At 35.2% G+C, this 21,138-nt stretch overlaps 3 protein-coding genes across 6 annotated transcripts in view; 2 read left to right on the top strand and 1 right to left on the bottom strand.

Annotated features, from left to right (window-relative positions):
• Positions 1 to 275: 275 nt before the first annotated feature.
• On the bottom strand, positions 276 to 14,709 carry LOC130223414 (cleavage and polyadenylation specificity factor subunit 6). Of its 4 annotated transcripts, none has more exons than XM_056456233.1 (11): positions 14,602 to 14,709; positions 12,663 to 12,872; positions 12,273 to 12,376; positions 11,983 to 12,167; positions 11,417 to 11,590; positions 9,863 to 10,346; positions 8,075 to 8,190; positions 7,845 to 7,998; positions 7,697 to 7,735; positions 7,190 to 7,391; positions 276 to 443 (listed from the first exon to the last, which is right to left on the bottom strand). In XM_056456233.1, the coding sequence occupies exons 1-10, from the start codon at positions 14,659 to 14,661 to the stop codon at positions 7,202 to 7,204; spliced, it is 1,716 nt and encodes a 571-aa protein (XP_056312208.1). In that variant the 5' UTR covers positions 14,662 to 14,709; the 3' UTR covers positions 276 to 443; positions 7,190 to 7,201. The 4 variants fall into 4 exon arrangements, with proteins under 4 accessions (XP_056312208.1, XP_056312210.1, XP_056312209.1 ...); XM_056456235.1 differs by having other exon boundaries at positions 12,022 to 12,167; XM_056456234.1 differs by lacking the exon at positions 7,697 to 7,735.
• A 531-nt stretch (positions 14,710 to 15,240) lies between these two features.
• Positions 15,241 to 18,143, top strand: yeats4 (YEATS domain containing 4). Its single transcript, XM_056455146.1, has 7 exons — positions 15,241 to 15,452; positions 15,552 to 15,671; positions 15,766 to 15,832; positions 15,927 to 16,021; positions 16,718 to 16,807; positions 16,886 to 16,973; positions 17,774 to 18,143. Exons 1-7 carry the CDS (start codon positions 15,402 to 15,404, stop codon positions 17,941 to 17,943), a joined length of 681 nt encoding a protein of 226 aa, XP_056311121.1. The 5' UTR covers positions 15,241 to 15,401; the 3' UTR covers positions 17,944 to 18,143.
• A 2,044-nt stretch (positions 18,144 to 20,187) lies between these two features.
• frs2a (fibroblast growth factor receptor substrate 2a) overlaps positions 20,188 to 21,138 on the top strand; it is a 41,877-nt gene continuing 40,926 nt past the window's right edge. The window contains exon 1 of the mRNA XM_056456232.1: positions 20,188 to 20,523. The gene's annotated coding sequence lies outside the window, so the exon portion shown is untranslated. The remainder of the gene's footprint in view (positions 20,524 to 21,138) is intronic.

The raw sequence follows: 21,138 nt of genomic DNA, 5'->3' as shown, positions 1-21,138 counted from the left end.
ACTTTATTACAACACAGATTCTATTTATAATCAAGCCAAAGACACTTACAAACATTATATGGGTGATGGGAAGAGGGGAGGGGGGGAGGGAGAGAAACACGAAATGAAAAGATCCTAAAAACAAATCTAGCTAACTGACAATTTACAACATTATAGCAGTCGTGAAAGTTGGTGTTTTTTTTTTTCTCTTGAACGAGCAGGCAAATAATTTCACTTCCTTGGCCAAAACAGCTGAACTGACTTAAGCACACAGCTACTTCCAAATAAAAGTACAAAATAAAAAGAGATGCAGGGAATTAAGAGAGTGAGTATATAGTATTGTACAGAACTCTACTTTCTTTAGTGTGTCCGGAGTCCGGCGCTCTCCGTGACGGTGTTTGTGTGTGTGTGATGAATCCTCGTTGCTCCTGGCGTCGTCTCCCTCCTCCTCCTCTTGCGTTCAGCTGAAGGTGTCAAAATGAAGGTGGCAGTTTGTTTTGGGGCACTGAACCCAGAGAAAAAAACAAAACAAACAAAAAAACACACACACTTTTCCCCCTCTACATCTACACACCGCTCAGACCACCCCAGACATACACAGGCATGCAAAACCACAGATTCAGAACAGCATCGAAACTAAAGCAGACAGTATACGTTCATCATTGTCTAAAGTCTGAATTTTTGGTTCACAAATACACAGAAATTACTGCATTTTCCAGACATAAGTCACACGTGGTCAAAATTGCATTGAGATGAAAAACAAATAAACAAACAAACACCTAATTTACACTGGGGAAAAAATCATATTTACTATTTTCTTTTCAAGAGGTTGCAAACTATTTATATGGGCTGAATGTAAAGAAACTAAGTCAAAGATTACTCATTTGATTAAATTCAGCCCATATAAATAGTTCGCAAAGACCTAAAAATAATAATAAAAATAGAGTAAATCCAATTTATATATTTTCCCAGTGTATTTAAGCAAACTCAAACTAATGAGTGTAAATTTTACAAAAACAGGTCAGAAATCACAGAGAAGCTCCACTGACAATAGGGCTGCACTATATATGGTTTCAGCATCAATATCGCAAATGTGATCATTCACAATAGTGACATTGCAGGATATGCAACGTTGAGTTTGTATTATAATTCATCATTTGCATGTGTTTTTAATACCTGTGATTGTATAATATTTTTAAAAGCACTCAGATATAAGAAACAGTACCATTTGTGACTTTACAAATGATTAATTTTATTAATTATTTTTATCATTCAATTACTGTACTTGAACTCAGATAATTGTTTCGATCTTCTTCTTGAATGTATTTATAGATTATAAATGCTTTCCAAATAGAGATATTGGGTGATCTGGTGAAATTATATTCATATCACAATATTTTATTTCATTTTTTCCAATATCGCGATGCCCTAATTCTAACAATACGCTACTGCTCAAAGTTTTACATAAATAAACGAGACCTTAGTTGTCAATTGCAAACATCACATACAGTTTAAAATACAGTACAATGTATTTAAAACAAGCAGGGTCAGATGAAATCTGCAGGGTTTTTTTTGTGTTGTCAAGATCCATCCATCCATCCATCCATCCATCCATCCATCCATCCATCCATCCATCTATCTATCTATCTATCTATCTATCTATCTATCTATCTATCTATCTATCTATCTATCTATCTATCTATCTATCTATCTATCTATCTATCTATCTATCTATCTATCTATCTATCTATCTATCTATCTATCGTTTTGACCATCCTATCTATCTATCTCGCTATCTGACCGTCCGTATGTAGTTCTCTCTATCTATCCATCTATCTACTATCTATCTGACCGTCCGTATGTAGTTCTATCTATCTATCTATCTATCTATCTATCTATTGTTTTGACCATCCTATCTATCTATCTCGCTATCTGACCGTCCGTATGTAGTTCTATCTATCTATCTATTGTTTTGACTATGCCATCTATCTATCTCGCCATCTGACTGTCCATCTGTAATGTTCTATCTATCCATCCATCGTTTTGACCATCCTAACTATCTCGTTATCTGACCATCCGTCTGTAAAGTTCTATCCATCCATCCGTCTTTCCATTATTTTGACCATCCTATCTATCTATCTATCTATCTATCTATCTATCTCTCAGCTGATTCACGTACAATAAATTAGACAAACTTGTTTCTCCTCATAATACATCAACTAAAAGACATTAAGAAAATTACTTTACAAATTATGTACACGTCTGCATATTTAATAAATAAATGTTTTAAACATACATTTATAAAGATTTTCATTAAGTAAATAAACTGAATAATGGGGTAAGTAATCTGCAGATTCCATCTGGGCCTAAAGAGTTATTTTGGACATCATATGAAGATTAAGATGATTAAAAATAATAATATGCAACTTATATTCTGGAAAATACAGTAGGCACAACTTTCAACATTAACTGCAGTCATAGAGATTTAATAACTTTAAATGCTAATATGCATAACACTGTACTTGATCCCTGGAAACAAATGCATCAATACAGTCTGAAGAGACAACACAAAAGCATTAAGACATTTGCATGCACAACATCTCATAGGAAATCTTCATATCTGACGTCTAGAATTATTTTATGACATTAACAAAACAGCACACATGGAAACTGCACTTCATGAGTTAACCAATATTAATGGCCACATGAAAAATGGTTTTTAGTCCCATAGAGAAACAAACCAACCAATACAAATGCATACAAATCAGCACCTGCAGATTTGAATGAGTGAAAAATGAAGTGCAATCATTTGGTAGTTTTGTCTTTATTTATGAAAATGAAAACCACACGAACAAGATGAAGATAAAGAATGATTTCAATTGACTACAGGATTGTTATAAAGTAAAACAAATACAAATTCCACCACATTAAGTGCAAAATAAACACATATGCAACTCGATGTATACAAATTCAGGGATTTATTGTACTGATTTGACATTATATTGGTTGATTTGTTTGTCTTAGTGGGTGTAAAACATGTATGATCTCTCAAACCAGTTTAACGCAATTGATCTTTTGGGAGTTGATGCACAATCATTTACAGGTATTTCATATTTTCCATAAGTAGATCTGATACGGTGTTAGATTTCCTAAAGCATTGAACATCTATGGTTTCCATGATGCACTCGCACTCAATGCTTTTAGGAAAAGTAACATGCAATCAATGTTTATATATCTGCATATAAATGAAATTAAAATCTCAAAATGTGCAAAAACAATACAATTAAATTTCATGTTTTCATATCAATCCATCACTCATGATTAAATAACTCATCTACACATATTTTGGATACACTTTTTAGATGCATATACTTCTAAACTTTCATTTATTCATTTAATATCAAGCATTGGACTAGTCATTAAATTAAAATTACACTAGACTGAACCTGTATTTATTTCTACGTTAGTATATTTTCCCCATAGACAACAAATCCATTGTGAAGAATGTAAACATACAGTGTCCACTTTATCCCTGAGAAGGATCAAATACATTTGATTTCACATTTAATCCCCTCAAATGAAATGCATTTAATTTTAGATAAGAACTTACAGATTTATTTCTACATTAACAGTTTATACGTTAACTTCCTCCAAAAAGTGGTTTATAGGAGAAGATGCATTTAAGTTGGTGAATTAAATAATGAGAAAACCAAAAAATAGATTCTAGTGATTAAGTTGGACACTGTAGAAACACAGGATCGGACAATCATTATTTAAAATGTATATAAGATGATATGACTTCTTATTAAAACATTGGGTCTTACTAGATCCACTCACTTCTCAGACCACTTTGTACAAGAAATGATCTCTTTCACTACACATTAACACATGGATGCTTTTGCAATGAATTCATCGATTCTACATTTTAGTCGGTTTGCAATGATAATTAGTACAATCAGAAACTACTACAACACAAGTTTGTCCAAACCCGAGACAGCATCTTATAAAAGCACAACAGGAATTTAAAGCGGTTCAGAAAATACCATTAAGAAAACTTACAGAGCTGCAAAACAATATAAATGGGGCACTGCATCCACATATCCTAATAAACCTCTTAAAATATGACTAGGTATGAGGAAAATGGCATGAAGGGGCTGTGTGCAAGGGAAAGTGTTTTAATTGCTGTTGATAATGTAGAAAAGATTGTAAAGAAAGTGAAATCATAAGAGTTTTCTGACTTGACTGTTCTGTATGAAAGCCTGTTGTTATTATGAAGGCTTCTGGTGTTTTTACATTTGAATATTTGTGATGCTCTAACCCAGGGGTCACCAAACTTATTCCTGGAGGGCCGGTGTCTTGCAGATTTTAGCTCCACCCCTAATCAAACACACCTGAACAAGCTAATCAAGGTCTTACTAAGTATACTTGAAACATCCAGGCAGGTGTGTTGAGGCAAGCTGGAGCTAAACCCTGCAGGGACACCGGCCCTCCAGGACCGAGATTGGTGACCCCTGCTCTAACCTTTCAGGGCCATTCAAACAAAGCATGATAACTATAAAGAGAAATAAAACTGTGTCCACACCAGAAAATGATAACATTATTTTTAGTTATGCTTTTCTTTCTGCATTGTCCTCAGTGTGCTACTAGCGCATCTGACCAGTGAATCCAGCTCATGTAAACCAAGCAAACAGTGATTAGCTCATTGCAGAAAATGTGATGGAATAAAACTAATTATTTCTCCCTAACATATAAAAAAAAATGCCATAACTAGCACCAGAGGTATTTTTGGTGTTAATACTTAGTTTGCAAACCATCAAATTTAAATAATCATTTCCACCAATGTTATAACCAAATGTTTTCTAAATAGTCATTATATTTTAATAAGTTTTAAAGAGGGCTTAACATTGAGCAGTGCATCTCCACAACGTCATCTGTACATTTAAATTGCTTGATCCCTTTATATTTGAATGCATTTTGACTGGCTGTCAGTGTTTTATTGTTTATTAGCTGTAAAAAAAAAACAAAAAAAAAAACTCAATAATAACAATAATAAACGGCCTTTTAGTCTCAAATACAGAAGTGTGTGATTTGCAGAGATTTTAATATTATTGTGATAAGATGCTTTTTATGATAAGTTTTTTATGATAAGTGCTGTTCTCTCTTTTTTTTTTGAGTAGTAAGAGCACAGAACACAAATTCAACCAAATTTTGCTGTTTATTATGGAAAATATATGTATAACTTTTTTTTTGTGTGTGTAATAAAAGTGAAACCGTATTGTTAAATTATACACACAGCCCCTTTAAATGTGCAAAATATCTCGCCTGATCCAAAGTGCATGTTTGTCTTTCAGAAAAACTGCAGTGGAGCAATATCAATAAGATGCCAATATAGTGCATATAATGTATACAAATTATTTCTTTCCCTGACTGGTGTTGCTGAAATTATGAGTTATACCGTAAAAGTTGATAATACAGAGGGAAAAACAACAAAAGCAACATATAATTGTTTTGTCAGATAATTGTTAGTGTCAATTTTTGTTAAGATTAAATTATTTCTCCAGAATTGCACTAAACAAAATGGACATTGTACTTGTGCTTAAAGTGAAACTCTTCATGCATTTTCTATTTGCTAAAAATGACTCTTACGTTAATAATTTTCATACATTTGAATGATTTGGTCTGTATGCATTTAAATAAAGTGCAAGTACAACACATCACAAATAATATTAATGTGTCCTCAGCATTTACAGTACAAATTTAGCCTGTAGTAAACAGGTCACAGCAATGCTTTAAAGTAAAAGATTGAGACACTGACAGTGATGCGTCTCAATTCTATATAGGTTTAAACACTGACTGTGAAAATATTTATTAAATATGTAAAATGAAAACAATCATATTTAAATCATTACAGACATCTTTACAAAACAAACAAAAAAGTAAATAAAAATAATTTAAGTCCCCTTTAGAAAAGCAATATAGCAGTTCTTCTCCATTCATACAGCATTGGTGGGGATCTTATAATACTATTAAATGCAGAATGTCCACTTCTGACTGTGGATTTGTTTTTAAATTTAAGGCAATAAATGTTAGAAGCAAGCTGACAGCGTAAACAGTGAAGAACTGCTACAACTGAAATCTCACATGAACAAACATGGACAATAAAACCCACGGAGCAATGTTAACTGACAAAAAATGTCAAATCCAGATAAGAAATTAACTAAAGACACTAAAAACTTGCAAATATTATGATTTAAACCTTCCAGATATACTAGTAAGATACACAAAGTGACGTCTGAAACCCTTTACAATATAAAACATTTAACTTGCTCTGACATGGGACACATTCAGAATGCTTTTTCTTAAATTATACTATACAGATGTGCGTGAAACTAAATAATTTAGACACAAGAAACTAACTAGACATGTATATAAACAATGCGATATGGCCGTGACAACTCAAGCTAAACACAAGACTACAGCAAAGGTGATAAGTGAAAATGCCAAAGCAGATCAATTTGAGTCCAATCATTTGCTGTTTACAACAATTTAAATGGATGAACTTAAACACCCGAACCACAATTATTCTGTCAATCTCAAACGCACCTACAGAAACAATTCATAACCTGAGAAACATGATTTCGCTCATTCAGTTTCAATGTGGAATAGACACTGATTTTTCTCATCCAACTACAATGATTTTGACATCGATATTTCATAAATTCAAATGCAATACATGCTGAACTTCAATGCAATAGTCACTTAAGGCAACATGATCAGTATCAAGACAAAACTGGAATAGGTTTACAACTAGCAGCAAATGTCAACCTACATATGGACAAACACTAAAGTGCAGAAACTAATAATTTTCAATACATATAAATCTCTCCCATATACAACATGTGCAACAAATGCAGGACAGTTTATAGTCACTGGAGCTGATTTTTCACATTAAACTGCTTCAAGACCAGACACACAAATAGTAAAAGAATCAGAGTATTCAGATCACGCTATATTAATAAAATAAAAAGAAAAAAAAATAGATTAGCTGTAGGGAAATGATAGCATTTGTCAGAATATTGTAGAATAAAAAAAACTTACTGTTGTTTGAACACCTTACCTGGGACGTCCTGAGCTCTGCATGATAAGATGCATCCTGAATGAAGAGGAGGGAAAGACAGACAGAGACAGAGAAACATGTAAAGATACACACCTTCTTCTCCCACTAACGGTGGCGATATTCCCTCTCGCGTTCTCTGTCTCTCTCGCGGTCTCTGTCTCGCTCACGATGGCGGTCTCTCTCTCGGCTGCGCTCCCGGTAGTAATCCTCGTGTCGGTCTCGACTGCGAGATTTGTGCCGGCGGCTCTTCTCACGAGAGCGACTGTGGTCTCGCTCCCTGGACCGCTCCCGTCGGCTTAAGGATGAAAAGCAAAGAAAATATGAAGTATTAAATTAATAAATGAACAAACCTGGACAATACAAATAGACACTGTCTGAGTTTAAAAAACAAAACTTATTATATTTTATACATAATTGACACTAACTGCTTTAAATTTTAAGCATTTTCCAATGTATTTTTTGTGCAGGACTGCATTTAATTCATATAGTAATTTCATTTATAATGCATTTTCTTAAACCCAAAGTGCTACATTGAAAACAAAATGATTTGACAGGATCATGAAAATCTCTGACATCATTTATAATTAAATTTCCACTTACTAAAATCCATTGCATCCCTGATTTAAATCTGCCATGGCACTGGTAATACAAACGAGGTCTCAAAATACGCATCATGTATATGTAAGATCATGCAAACCTTATGCATCATCCTCCAAAGCAAACACAGCTAGATCCACAAGACCCTTACCCTGCCACAGAGCCATACGATTTGGACTCGATTCCATGCAAGCAGTCCTGCAGTGAGCTGATGAGAACTTTGCAGCGGTCGTCAGCAGAAACCTTTGACTGCTTGATCAGAGAGATAGCAGTCACCAGAGTCTCTATAGCACTGCCGTAATCAGCTGAAAAAACAGACACGGTTTAATCTCCACATAACACACCAAACCAAATATCTGCTGGGTGTGATGGTTTCCACACCTGCACTGGCATCTGAAACGGCTCTTGAAATAGCGCTGCTGGAAATCGCTCTGTTCCGGTTCATGATCTCCTCAAACTCAGCTTCGCTCAGAGGAGTGCGAGACGCATCCATGTCCCTGAAACACAAAAAGCTGACTAATGAAGACATGCAAAGTAAAAGCATGAGTCAGAGCGAACTGTAATGCTTCAGGGGTTCAAATTCACACAAAGAGCTGCAGTGCTGTTAGTGCTGAATCACAATGCATCACATGTTAAATTGAAGTGATGCACAGACATTTCAGCAATTAAAAACTAAAGCGATGCCAAAATAAAAGATCATCCACATACAAGATGGACAATTAAAACGGAAAAATTATAATCAATTTTATTTTGTTATAATATTATTATTTTATATTAACAAAATGTAATCAAGTTTTGGCTGTCAGTATTAAAGTGAAACGTAAAATGATTAGAAACATTTCAAAGGGCACATAGTTTACCTCTTTTTTATGATTTGATATTAATATTACGGTTCTTCTGAGTGTGCCAGTTTAGGTTCAGTTTAAAACACAATTCAGATTGTTTTATTATAATGTGTTAAAAAGTGTCATGTTGGGGGCGTGTCCACAGTACGCTGATTTAGGGGTGTGTTGCTTCACATGTAAATTAGTTTCGGCTTCCCGCCAACGTAACAAGGGGGCGGGGCCATGAGCTCACCCGCTCTGCGTTTGCAACAGTCTGACAGGCAGACTCAGAGAAGGAGTGAGAGGATCACCATTTAGTCGTACATGTACGACTCTGACACAGACCAAGCAGAGAGTACAAAATCATTTGTGTCTTTGTACAGTTTTTCAGCCAACTGTGTGCTAGTTTCAAGTGCCGAGCTTGTACACAGAAACTAATAACCATGCACACTGAATTAACCTTGACTGAGGCACCGGATGCGCCGCTCGAAGCCGCGACACGGCACATCAGACACTCTCTGTGGCGCAGCAGAAACGTGAAGTGTCCCGAATCGTCGCGCCACGCATTTTTTAATTCTAAACATAGGTTTCTGCAGCGGTCCGCTGCGCCCAGCCTTCGACTTGAGTGTACCCTGATAGAAACCTATGTTTAGAACTCTAAAACGCATGCTAGTTAAGATCACAGGGAGCTTCTGGGATCGCGAGAAATGCAAACGGCTGAAGTATAAGGTAGACTCAATGAGAAGTACACGTGTTTGCAAACCTACCTAAAGATACAACCAATAATTCCGATTAGAGCGATAATGTGGAGAATATTGATCTTGTGTTGAGCCCAATGAGCCTTACATCTAAAAATAGAGCTAGCGTGTTCCTTTAGTGATATCGCTTCGACTCACGCTGAAAATGGCGGACGTGAATCAACAAACTGAGGATATGATGACGCGCCTGTCAATCAATATTGGTGGGCGGGGGGACCGCTCTCCTACGTAAAGTTGCGGTCGATCTGAAAACCGCTCCAATTGGTCCACCGTTTTTTTATGTTGTTAAATTGAAAAAAAAGCACTGGGTGTGCTTATATCACCCCAATATGACGGTCTATACACCATACATGCATATGTGTCTGTCCAAACAGCTTGAAAAGTAGATTTTTTACCATAGGTGCCCTTTAATGACATCTAAATGTGCTCACACTGGGAAAAAAATATTTCCATCAAGCATAATTACAGACTTTCATCATCATCTGTGTATCTTTCTGAGTACACTATAAAGACTGTACATTTGACTGCACACATACACTTTGAACTTTATAGAGTAGAATTGTAGTCGTGGGCGACGCGTTTATTACCTGCCACCAGGAAAGTCTCTGTCGTAAGGAGGCGGGCGGCCGTAGGGGTCTCCAGGTGGGGGTCCTCTGCCGTCAGATGATGGCATGTTGTTTCCAGGCGGTGGGAAGAAGGCCGGGTTGACATGAGGAGCTGGTGGTGGACCTCCAGGTGGGGGTCCCTGCATGTGCGGTGGAGGTGCGAGGCCAAGCGGGGGTCCTAAGGGACCAGGTGGACGGGGAGGGAAGGGTCCTGGAGGGGGTGGTCCCTGCTGAGGTGGAGGGGGGCCTGGGGGAGGCCCATATCCCGGTGGAGGAGGCCCAGGAGGCATTGGGCCCATTGGAGGTTGCCCGAACTGACCAGGAAACATGACAGGTGGAGGAGGACGGTCTCCTCTGTTAGGGGGTCCGCTGAGAGGAGGCGGCAGACCTTGTCCAGGTGGAGGGGGGCCTGGGGGTCCCAGGGGCCCAGGTGGGCCAGAGGGAAGACGTGGTAGGCCCTGCATACCTGGAAGGTTTGATGCATTATATTTTGATGCAGAGGGGAGAAGGGATTACAAAAGCTTAAAGTTGAAATCAAAACTAACCATATGATTTTGAGAGCTCAGACTGCTAGTTTTGTGGTGAACATTAAACATCACCCATTCTTCATTTAGGACATTTTTCAATAGGACAATTGATCAACTTTTTCTGATTCACTTGGGAAGTGACCCATCCACCTCAGAGTCTCAGACCAAAGCTGGCGCTACGCGTTCAGCTCCTTCATCTTCCATTCTGAGCTCCTCAACTGGACAGAATCATCCAAACCCTATACTAAATCCTATGACCTAATCCTGTGTCCTCTAAAAATGTTAACAGTGCTCTATATTTAAGGCTATCTCTCAGGCCTTTCCCAAGAAGGTCTATATGACATTCACTGGCCTATTTGGAACATTACTGAACAGATAATTACGTTGTTCCTTATATCTATTGCAGACAAAATGTGCACATTCTACTATTTCAGTAACACTGCACTCATCACACATACCGTTTCCATGCTTCATCATTAATGCAGGTGTTGCATTTAATCCAGTGACCCAACCTTAACCTTGAAATTATTACTTCTTCCTTTCTGTGTCTCCCATGAAATTGTTCCTTTCTCCCAACAGCTTTGACAATATTATAAAACCACCACTCGTGTTGCTGTTTTCCCATCTTTGTTGCCAAATATTTGTATTTCCTTATTAATCACTGATCTCATTTCATTCCTTCCCAAAGGTACTTTAATATTTACTTGATTTTTTTAATGATTCTTTTGCCAATTTATCTGCCATTTCATTTCCTAATATTCCAATACGTGCTGGTACCAAACAAAAAAGTACATTTATACCCTCTACTTTCAGTCTGTATAATATTGTATGAATTTCCATTATTAAATCTTCTCTATCAGTTTTTGTAGATATTATAGTTAAGTGAAGATGCAGAATCTGAACAAATTACAATCCTATTTGTTTCCACCTATTGCAAACCTATAATTATAGCTGTTAGTTCTGATGTTTATACTGACAATTAAAAGCTGACTCTTGTTCAAGCTCATACCTGGAAAGTGTGGTGGTGGTCCACCAGGTCCAACCGGCCCAGGGAAGCGGTCTCCTTGTCCAGGTGGCCCAGGAAAGCGTCTCTGACCTTTGCCAGGAGGGAATCCTCCACCTCGAGATCCTGAGCCTGGAGGACCAGCCTTCCCCTCTCCTGACATCTGTCCTGACTGTGTGCCTGTGCAGACCAAAACACACTCTTCTAAACTGCAGCACACATACAGCAACGCTATGTTCACTAAGTAAGTTTAAAGTCCCCGTGAAATCAAAATTAACATTAGATGTTGGTTTTAAGGGTATCTATAGTCTAGTGTGCTCCAAAACAGCAACAAAATTCACATTTACAATATAAAAACATAAGTTGCAGATTGCCACTTTATCTTAAACGGATCATGATTTTTTTTTCCTAATCAAATCTGCTGGCCAATCAAATGCATATATTTGACACGTCCCACCCGTTTTTTTTAAGGGGAAGGAGCTATTCTATGTCCCACCCTGTCTTCACATTTCAGCTGAAATTATGTCACACATCAAACAAAAAAATGCACATTTCAAAGCAATTCACGGGACCTTTATGATAATGTGAATTGTCGAATCCTCTGCGCTCACTTTTTCGTGACTGCATCTCGAACTGGCTGAGAGACTGTTTGTTGCAAGGGGTGACGATCGGGTTTTGTCCGTGCAGCTCCCGTTTAGACAACAGATCCATAAGCTTCCTGGAAGAGGAATCTGATCCCACGCAGACCAGAGCAAACCTTTAAAGCAAAGTAAATCGACAGTTTCAAATGCCACAGAGGTAAGGGTGAGAGCATGGCTGATCTTTATTTTCACAAACCAAGACAAAAATGGCGTTGACTTACCCTTTAGACTGGCCATTTGCTCTGTTCTCAAAAAACTTAATCTCTAGCACATCATTAATGCCAATTGAACGAATAGCATCTGTTAAATCTTCATCAGTGGTCCACTGTAAAAAGAAAAACACATCATCATTGCATACACTTAACATTTTATGTTATTAGATGATGAGATGGGTGCATTTATAGGTCACACTTTCAATTTAAAATTTGCAATATGTTTGAAAAAGACCATTTTAATGCATGTTTTGCCTGCGTTTTTGTTGCTTTTACATAGTTTTGACAATGAGGTGTCTATAGCATTTGTGTTTCAAATGCTTTGATGAATGAATCATTTTGTGAAGCAATTGGTTCAACTGATATTATTATTATTATTATTATAGTAACAGGACTGACCCATGTGAGGTTTCCGATGTACAGAGCGATCCGTTTGCCATTGTAGGTGTAGACGACATTAGCTGGAGCCCCTTTGGAGCCCTCGTTGCCTCCAGGTGCCGGAAGGGAATCCAGGTAATCTCGATCCTCAGGTGCGTCCCCGTTGTTGGCAGATGGAGAGATGACATCATCATACAGGTCAATCTGGTCATGAACAGGATAATCCGACTCCTGTTTGTGGAGACAAGAGTGTAATTATGAAATATTCACAGAAGAACTCAGATTTTCAACTGAGTTTATATTATCCTGGTAGTGAAGTTCAGTCATTTTTGAGGACTTAATTTATTTAGTTCGTCAGAACTGCGTGAAAGTGATCGAAGTGTTTGATAATATGTAAACCAAAGAAAAAAAACATGGACATCATGATGCTGATGTTAATGATTCTGCATAAATGTATTGCAGTTATTAATAAAGAATCATTTTATAAATGAACACTGCCAAATTGTGTGAAGATTCAGATATGATTCATGATTTTATCATGGCAAGAACATTTCAATAATAAATATACAATTAAAAACAACAAATAAATGAATACATAAATTAAATAATTTTTGTGTTAATACATGATAAGAATTCTAAGAGTTTTCCTGGGGTCACTTAGTTAAAAATGTCCTTAAGAAAGAGTTCATTTCATAAAAAAAAGTCTTCTGGTATAATTAAAAGCAAGAGAGTCCAATAAAATGTGTTTTACAGTAAGGGGAGCTGTGCAGTACAAACATTGAGTGGGGTCTTCACCTTTAAGTAAAAAGCCGAGGGTTAATCTTGGAAGTCCAATACGACATCTAATAAAAATCACTTCATTAAATCTAGTCTTAATTCTGTTTGAGATTTCAGGTTGGATTTTATACTATTTTTATTATTTTCTAATGTATCCCACCCGTCTCACCACTTATTTAAAATGAAAACGTTGATATTTGGTGAAGATTGAGCTATAAATCAATCTACAAAAAAGTTAAATAGTTTAGTTTATTATTGGCACAGCATACAAACAAAATATTACTAAAAGATTCTACGAACCTCAAATTGGAAACTACTCGTTTAGATTTACAGTCAAGATATTCAGTTTTACATTAAAGGTTTTATTCAACTTCTTTTGCCTATTTCAACATTTAACCAACAAATGATGGTTTATAAATCATTTAATATCTGAAATCTAAAATATAATCTAGTCCCCATGCAACTGCTAAATATGTTTAAAACTTATTGAGTTATTATACATTTTAAATCAACATTAAATGACCACTAACGTGCAACTTAAATGTCCAGAATATTATTCTCTAATTAAATGTACACATGCATACAGCTCATAAAGCACCTGTAAAGGGCAAATACTTGTAATTTGCACTAATACTGTCAACAATACATTCATTTACTTTGAACACCTTCGCAAGATGATTTGCATTTTATTGCAGTTCAATAAAAACGAAACATCAGTGTGAAAATTAATCATACATCATCCTGTCAGTTCATTTAAGAGCGTCTGACACTTCATGAACACGTTCGGGGTTACTTTAATCGATCTGAAACAGAGATGCGTGTTGCTGAAGCGATGCTGTGCATCAACTCGGCCTGCTGTTTTTCTGCACGAGCAACAAACAATGAACACGCGCCGGAAAATATTGTGTTTCGCGTAATAAACACACGCTCTAAATAGAAACTTTAACAAAATACTGATGTTATTATAACAAACAACAAATTTTACGATAGCTACGTTTACATTTTAATATCCGCGTATACAAAAACAATGCTGGGTAGCTAACGTTAGCTGCTAAAGTTAGCAGACGCCCTACTAATTCTCCACGGAGTGCTGCACGTTACTGTGCGATTCTCTTTAATATGTACGTGCTGCACGATATATATGTATTATTAATTAAATATAAATGTTCAAAATAAAACTCACCTGGTTAAATTCCTCTTCTACATCCGCGTAAATATCGATGTGGTCAACACCGTCCGCCATTTTCTGTTTCGCTCCTCCTCCTCCTCGTTGCTCTCACTGCGCGTGAAGAAGAGACGCCAACGGGTGAAGCCGGAAATTCCCGCGCAAAAAAGCCAGACACGCCAATGTGCGTTTCCCAACTTCAGAATAAAAGTTACGTTCTTTAAAATAGTTCTCGACTTATTATAATTACATCCCACTGTGTTTTATAATTTATTCATTATTTTATTCATTATTATTATTATTATTATTATTTTTATTAACATGGAATACACAATCTCGTAAAGGATTTCTTTTTATTATTATTGTATTGATTTAATTATTATTTGTGGTCTGTTCGGCAAATTTAGGTAAAACTGGTTAGTCGGAAAAAACATTTTACTTACATGGATAGCGTTGATCTACAAAAACAAGCAAGTGTATTATTTTATAATAGGGATGAATTTTAATTTCTTGTTGCCATTTAACTAAACGAGTTCTTAATTTAAAAAAATCCCGACTATATATTGTAATTTTCGCAAATCCCGTGTACACAGCATGGATTCTTGAAGAAAATAAATAGCACAGGTACTGATTGGGACTCTTATTTTGAACAGGGGACTCAAAGCGTCCGCTCTCGCTCATATGAGCGCTACACACATCTTTCTCCATTGATTAAAGAACAAATATTTCATACTTAATGGCAGATCTATACAGTAATTCCGTTCAGTTCAAAACTGATTCACAGAAACCACTATAAAACTGGTGTTTGCCTGTATACTATGTTCAAGAAGATGGCTGAATTTGGTCCAGATTCGGGGGGACGGGTAAAGGTGGGTCGCTATCATACTGCTAATGCTGCATGCTCATTTACAATAACAGTCAGATTTGATCGCGTGTTTATGTATTAAATGTAATGTTTTTATTTTCAGGGAGTGACTATCGTGAAACCTATTGTGTTTGGAAACGTCGCACGTTATTTTGGCAAAAAGAGAGAAGACGACGGACACACTCATCAATGGACAGTTTATGTGAAACCTTACAGAAATGAGGTTTATATTCAGCAATGTTTGCATAAATATGAAGGATAATATTCAAATGCTGTATATTAAGTTTATATTTGTCCTTTCCTCCTGATATTCTTAGGACATGTCTGCTTATGTCAAGAAAATACAGTTCAAACTGCATGAAAGTTATGGAAATCCTTTAAGAGGTTTGTTATTTCGTTTATATGAAAGTATTATAGTTTAATATTAATTGATGATTTTATCTTGCATAGTTTATGAATGTCGTTCATTTTATTTCAGTGGTTACAAAGCCTCCGTATGAGATTACAGAGACGGGATGGGGAGAGTTTGAGATCATCATTAAGATCTTCTTCATCGATCCAAACGAGAGACCAGTAAATGACATCATATGACTTTTGTTTTGTTCTGTGTGTGCATTATTACATCTATTACATCTTTAAATGTAACAAAAGTACTTGCACTATATTTATATGAAAATCTAAACAGTGAAAAATGGTAAAAATGTGATAAAAAATGAAACAATCTTTCTATTGTTTAAGGGCTTAAAAATAAGACGATGTTTTACTTGATAAGAGTACAAAAATGATGCAAAATGTGTTTGTTTCTACTGTTAGATGATAAATTCAGGGTTTAAAAAGATGTTTTAAATCATAAGATTATAAAAATAATGAAAAATGTGTTTGTTTCTACTGTTAGATAATAAATTCAGAGTTTAAAAGATGTTTTACTTCATAAGATTATAAAAATAATGCAGAATGTGTTTGTTTCTACTGTTAGATAATAAATTCAGGGTTTAAAAGATGTTTTACTTCATAAGATTATAAAAATAATGCAAAATGTCTTTGTTTCAAGTAGCAAATCTTTCATGATCGGGATACCACCTCTGCCTCATTTTGAGCCAGGAAAACCCCTGAAATTATGAATGAATAATTACTGTATAGCTTAATAAATTCTTAAATTGTTTTACAGTTTTCCATAAACATTCCACCACTTTGAAGACCACAAAAATCCATTGAAAACCAGTAAATTAAATGAAGAAAAGCTTGAAGTTTTGATGTTTTTGTTTTCAGGTCACTCTGTATCATCTGCTGAAGCTCTTTCAGTCAGACTCCAGCGCCATGCCCAAGAAGACGGTCGTGTCCGAGTTCTACGATGAGATGGTGAGCATCTGATAAGCGCTGTGTGAAAATATAACATGAATGCACTCAAAACACAAGCCTCAAATCTGTGCCCTTCAGATATTTCAGGACCCGACAGCCATGATGCAGCAGCTCCTGAACACCACCAGACAGCTGACGCTTGGCGCTTATAAACATGAGACCGAGTGTGAGTGCTGACATTTAAACTAGGGCTGTGAGATACATCCAAATGAATCAAAACATTGCAACAAATGAGCTATTTAATACAAAATTATCCTTGTAATTATCCTTATGATAACAAAATTATCTCAAAAAACAAACAGATCTATATGTCGTTTTGTTTTTTGTTCAAAAATCTGTTTGGATTTTAGTATTGATGCTGAAATATGAGCAAGCAATCAAGCTATGTTCAGAAAGAAATAAGACGGCAAAGACTAAATAAACTATAAATAATATATTAATAACAACAACTTAAAAATCTACTATTTATGTTACAAAATGTAATATATTTTAGTTTTATTTAAATTAATAAACTAATTAATCAAGAAACGATTTCATTATTTCTTTAAATTAAATATTAGTAAGGAATTGACCACCAAAAAAAACGAAGGCTAACATTTTTTTTGCTGTATTAGTTCATAAATACAAAGAAAAAACGCAAATGTTTTTATTTTCCTGATCATTCTTGATGTTTTCAGGTTGATAAAACCTTTATTTTATTGTTGAAATGTCGGATTTGTTTTATGCAAAAGTACAATATGGCTGCTCACATTCTGAAGTTGTACTGATGCTTTCTTTTCACCCCCAAATTTAAAACATATAAATATTGTATCTCATCTCAAATTTCACATTATTTAGCATGCTATCACGTATCACATTTATCTTCAACATCGCACAGGCCTAATGTAAACTTCTCATAATCCCTGAAGATACTATAAGGAATCCCTGCAGTTCTGTTCCTGTGATCTAAACCCTCATATGTCACAGTTGCAGAGCTGGAGATACGAACTCGAGAAAAGCTGGAATCAGCAAAGAAAAAGACGAGTCTGGAGATCACGGAGCTGAAGGAGAGACTGAAGGCGTCCAGAGAAAACATCAACTTTCTGAAGGGAGAGATCCGCAGACTGGAGGAGGACGACCAGATGAAGGAGCACTGAGGACAGCATCAGCTTCAGCCTTTAAAGGACTGATTTATTTACTTTATTTTGCATTTGATACATATACATTACTGTTGTTGTTACATTACTGGTGTTCAGTTTTCTTGTCCAGCTCAATACAGCAACATGTGTGACTGCTTTTTGAATTTTTGTAGCTCTAGCTGAGTGTTTTTGTATGAATAAAACTTGTTTGGTTGGAATTTAGTTCAATACAATTTACTTTATTAAAAAATATGATATATATATATATCATAATGATAAATTTTATATATATATATATATATATATATATATATATATATATATATATATATATATATATATATATATATATATATATATATATATATATATATATATAAACAACTTTATACCAAATAAAATTATATATGTAAACGCAACAAATTGTAAAAAATTACGTTATTTCTGTTACAACACTAACTTTTTTAGTTTTATTTAAATAAGTTTATTAATTCAAATAAAAATATATATAATATATATATTTCTTTAAATGAATTATTAAGGAATTGGACCCCCAAAATCTATATTTTAAGGCTAAAAGATAAATTATAGCGGATAGTGGATTAAAAAAATTATCCACTAGAGGCTGCTGAAGCACAACCATGCAGTAACACTGTAATAACCACTAATATGTACAGTAATCATTCATTCATTTTCTTTTTGGCTTATGAACAGCGGAATGAACTGCCAACTTATCCAGCATATGTTGTACACAACCATGTACAATATTATGACATGAAAATTAATGTTTTTTCGTTTATCCATTAATACTCCAACAAATATTATGTTTAGAATGTAAGCAAGCTATATATATATATGAAATATATACTGAAATATGTCTATATATATATATATATATATATATATATATATATATATATATATATATATATATATATATATATATATATAGACATATTTCAGTTCACGCTGACTATACATAGTACTTATAATCTGCTTAATATTACAATGAATATGTTATTTTTTTTTTTAAAAAGTGCATGTTTTCATAAGTATTTATTTTTAGTGCAGAATATTCAACTACTCAGCTGGTGTATTAAATACGTCTAAAATTAAATTTTAAGATTAGTTGCCATGCACATACACTCGGGTGAATTTAATCAAAAAGTGAGGTAAGCTGGAAAGCTGGAGGCTCAAATTAAATACCTCAGTTTCTATAAATTATATATTATATTTGGTAAGGATCGAACAAATACAATTTTAACAATTATTACATTTGTACAAACGTGTCCTCCACCCCTGGAGCAGCCCAGCAGTCAAATCAGGTGAAGATTTAATTATTTAAAAATTAAATATTTTTTGTATAAATTTTTTCTTGTGAATTCATTTAAAATATATATTTTAAAAGGTTTACATCGCATTAAATGGGACCTATTATGAAAAAAAAAACTTTTATAAGGGGTTTAAACATTTGTGTGGCAGCAAAGTGTGAATATAACCAGCCTTTAATGATAAAATGTAATTAATTCTATTGTTTATAATCAGACTTAATAAAAACAGTCTGCAGAAACACTTTAATTGACATTCTGCCTTTATGCGTGTCATCAGAGGAGGAAATCCCCGCCCACTAGTGACCATCTCTCCCTCATTAGCATAGGACATTAGTCTTGTTTTGAATCTGCCACTATGCTGACACACAGGCATCTATAGCTCCGCACTCTTCTAAAGCACAATCTCATTTGAATTTATAGCGATAGTCCCCAAAACGCCACAATTAGGATCAAAGCATACAAGGGGCAGTTTCAAAGAGTTAGTAAACATTATTAGTTTGGTATTTTGAGCTGAAACTTCACACACACACACACACACTCGAGGGACAACAGAAACTTATTTTACATCTTGTAAAAAGGGACAAAATAGGTCACCTTTAAGATTCAAGATGTAGAAAAGAAGATTTAAGACAGCAAAATAAAAAAAAATACACAAGATTAGGATTGTTGGGGCCCATGGTGGGAATTTCTTAGAGCCCCAAATAAACAAATCCATCCCTTGCACACACTCTTTATTAGAGTAGCATGGTCTAGCAATCCTCTAAATTTCTCAAAAGTGTTAAGTCAGGATTTTTGCTTGCATTTTCAGAAATGTGTGCCTAAATCCCACAGAAAAACGACCCGGATGCAGTAGTAATGGGGCAGATCTCTCTCTCTTTCACCATTATACATCTCTCTCTCTCTCTCGGGCCTGATGGTAAAGCGAGAGCGGAGCTGTGAGTTCACACTGTTTCTGCGCGAGCGCCTTCACTTTCTGCTGCTGCTCAATCAAAATATCGCATTTATTTACCTAAAAACCTCAGCGAAAAGACGCGAGACTCCAAAATCACCATCGGAATAACATTTTTAATCGTTTCCCAATCTTCTCTCCTCTTTCCCAGACCGCGAAACATGGATAGATGGAAAAGTTTGTGTTTTTGGTGCCTGTGAGGGAGTTTGATACGGGCGATGAGTCCCGTGAAGAGATTTTACACATCTGACTGGAAAAACACTCATTTACTGCTCTATTAACCACTTATTAAACACAGCCAGTGGGGATATGACTATAGTAAGTACACATTTATATCATATTTCATAAATCCAATCTGTTCTGCTGTGATTAGTTTGTTAGCTGGCTAGGTAATTAGCATAGTAGCTTCGCAAACTATTATATAATACAAACCAGCCGAGAGTTTGGCTTTAATGTGATATTTTTCTCCGCTTAGTGTGTTATTATAGCTCAATGACGGGGTTTAAACTCGTTTTCACTCTGATATAAACTGTGACATCAGTATGTTCAAACATTTTGAGATGTGTATGAAGTTAAACTGGAGTTTATCAAAACACCCCGATAAAAGCTTACAAATACGACAAACTCATGTTAAAACACGCACAATAAACATATCTCACAAGGAAATAGTGTATTTATAGGAATAAGTGTTGAGATTGTAATATTATGTTTATATTGACGACAAAACAGATGTAAATAGTGGTTTTAAGTGCATATAAGGCAAATATTTAGATGTCTGTTTGTTACATGGTTGTTACATTATATTTACACAATAGTGTGGTATTTTAGACTTGGGGGTTTAAAATGATCCATTTAAACACATCATTTACTGTAGTCTGCTTCAAATAATCATCAAAGCCATGATTATTAATTGACCTAGTAATAAAGCAACCT

Source organism: Danio aesculapii, chromosome 4, assembly GCF_903798145.1.
Source record: "Danio aesculapii chromosome 4, fDanAes4.1, whole genome shotgun sequence".
In the NCBI taxonomy this organism is placed as follows: domain Eukaryota; kingdom Metazoa; phylum Chordata; class Actinopteri; order Cypriniformes; family Danionidae; genus Danio; species Danio aesculapii.
This window is presented reverse-complemented; position numbering and strand designations above follow the sequence as displayed.

Coding starts and splice junctions, on each gene's coding strand:
- LOC130223414 (XM_056456233.1), bottom strand. CDS start 14,661: ATGGCGGACGGTGTTGACCACATCGATATTTACGCGGATGTAGAAGAG. Junction 12,168..12,272: donor GCAAATGGCCAGTCTAAAGG/GTAAGTCAACGC, acceptor TTTGCTTTAAAG/GTTTGCTCTGGTCTGCGTGG. Junction 11,591..11,982: donor CAATTCACATTATCATAAAG/GTCCCGTGAATT, acceptor TGGTCTGCACAG/GCACACAGTCAGGACAGATG.
- yeats4 (XM_056455146.1), top strand. CDS start 15,402: ATGTTCAAGAAGATGGCTGAATTTGGTCCAGATTCGGGGGGACGGGTA. Junction 15,453..15,551: donor ATTCGGGGGGACGGGTAAAG/GTGGGTCGCTAT, acceptor TTTTATTTTCAG/GGAGTGACTATCGTGAAACC. Junction 15,833..15,926: donor TTATGGAAATCCTTTAAGAG/GTTTGTTATTTC, acceptor ATTTTATTTCAG/TGGTTACAAAGCCTCCGTAT.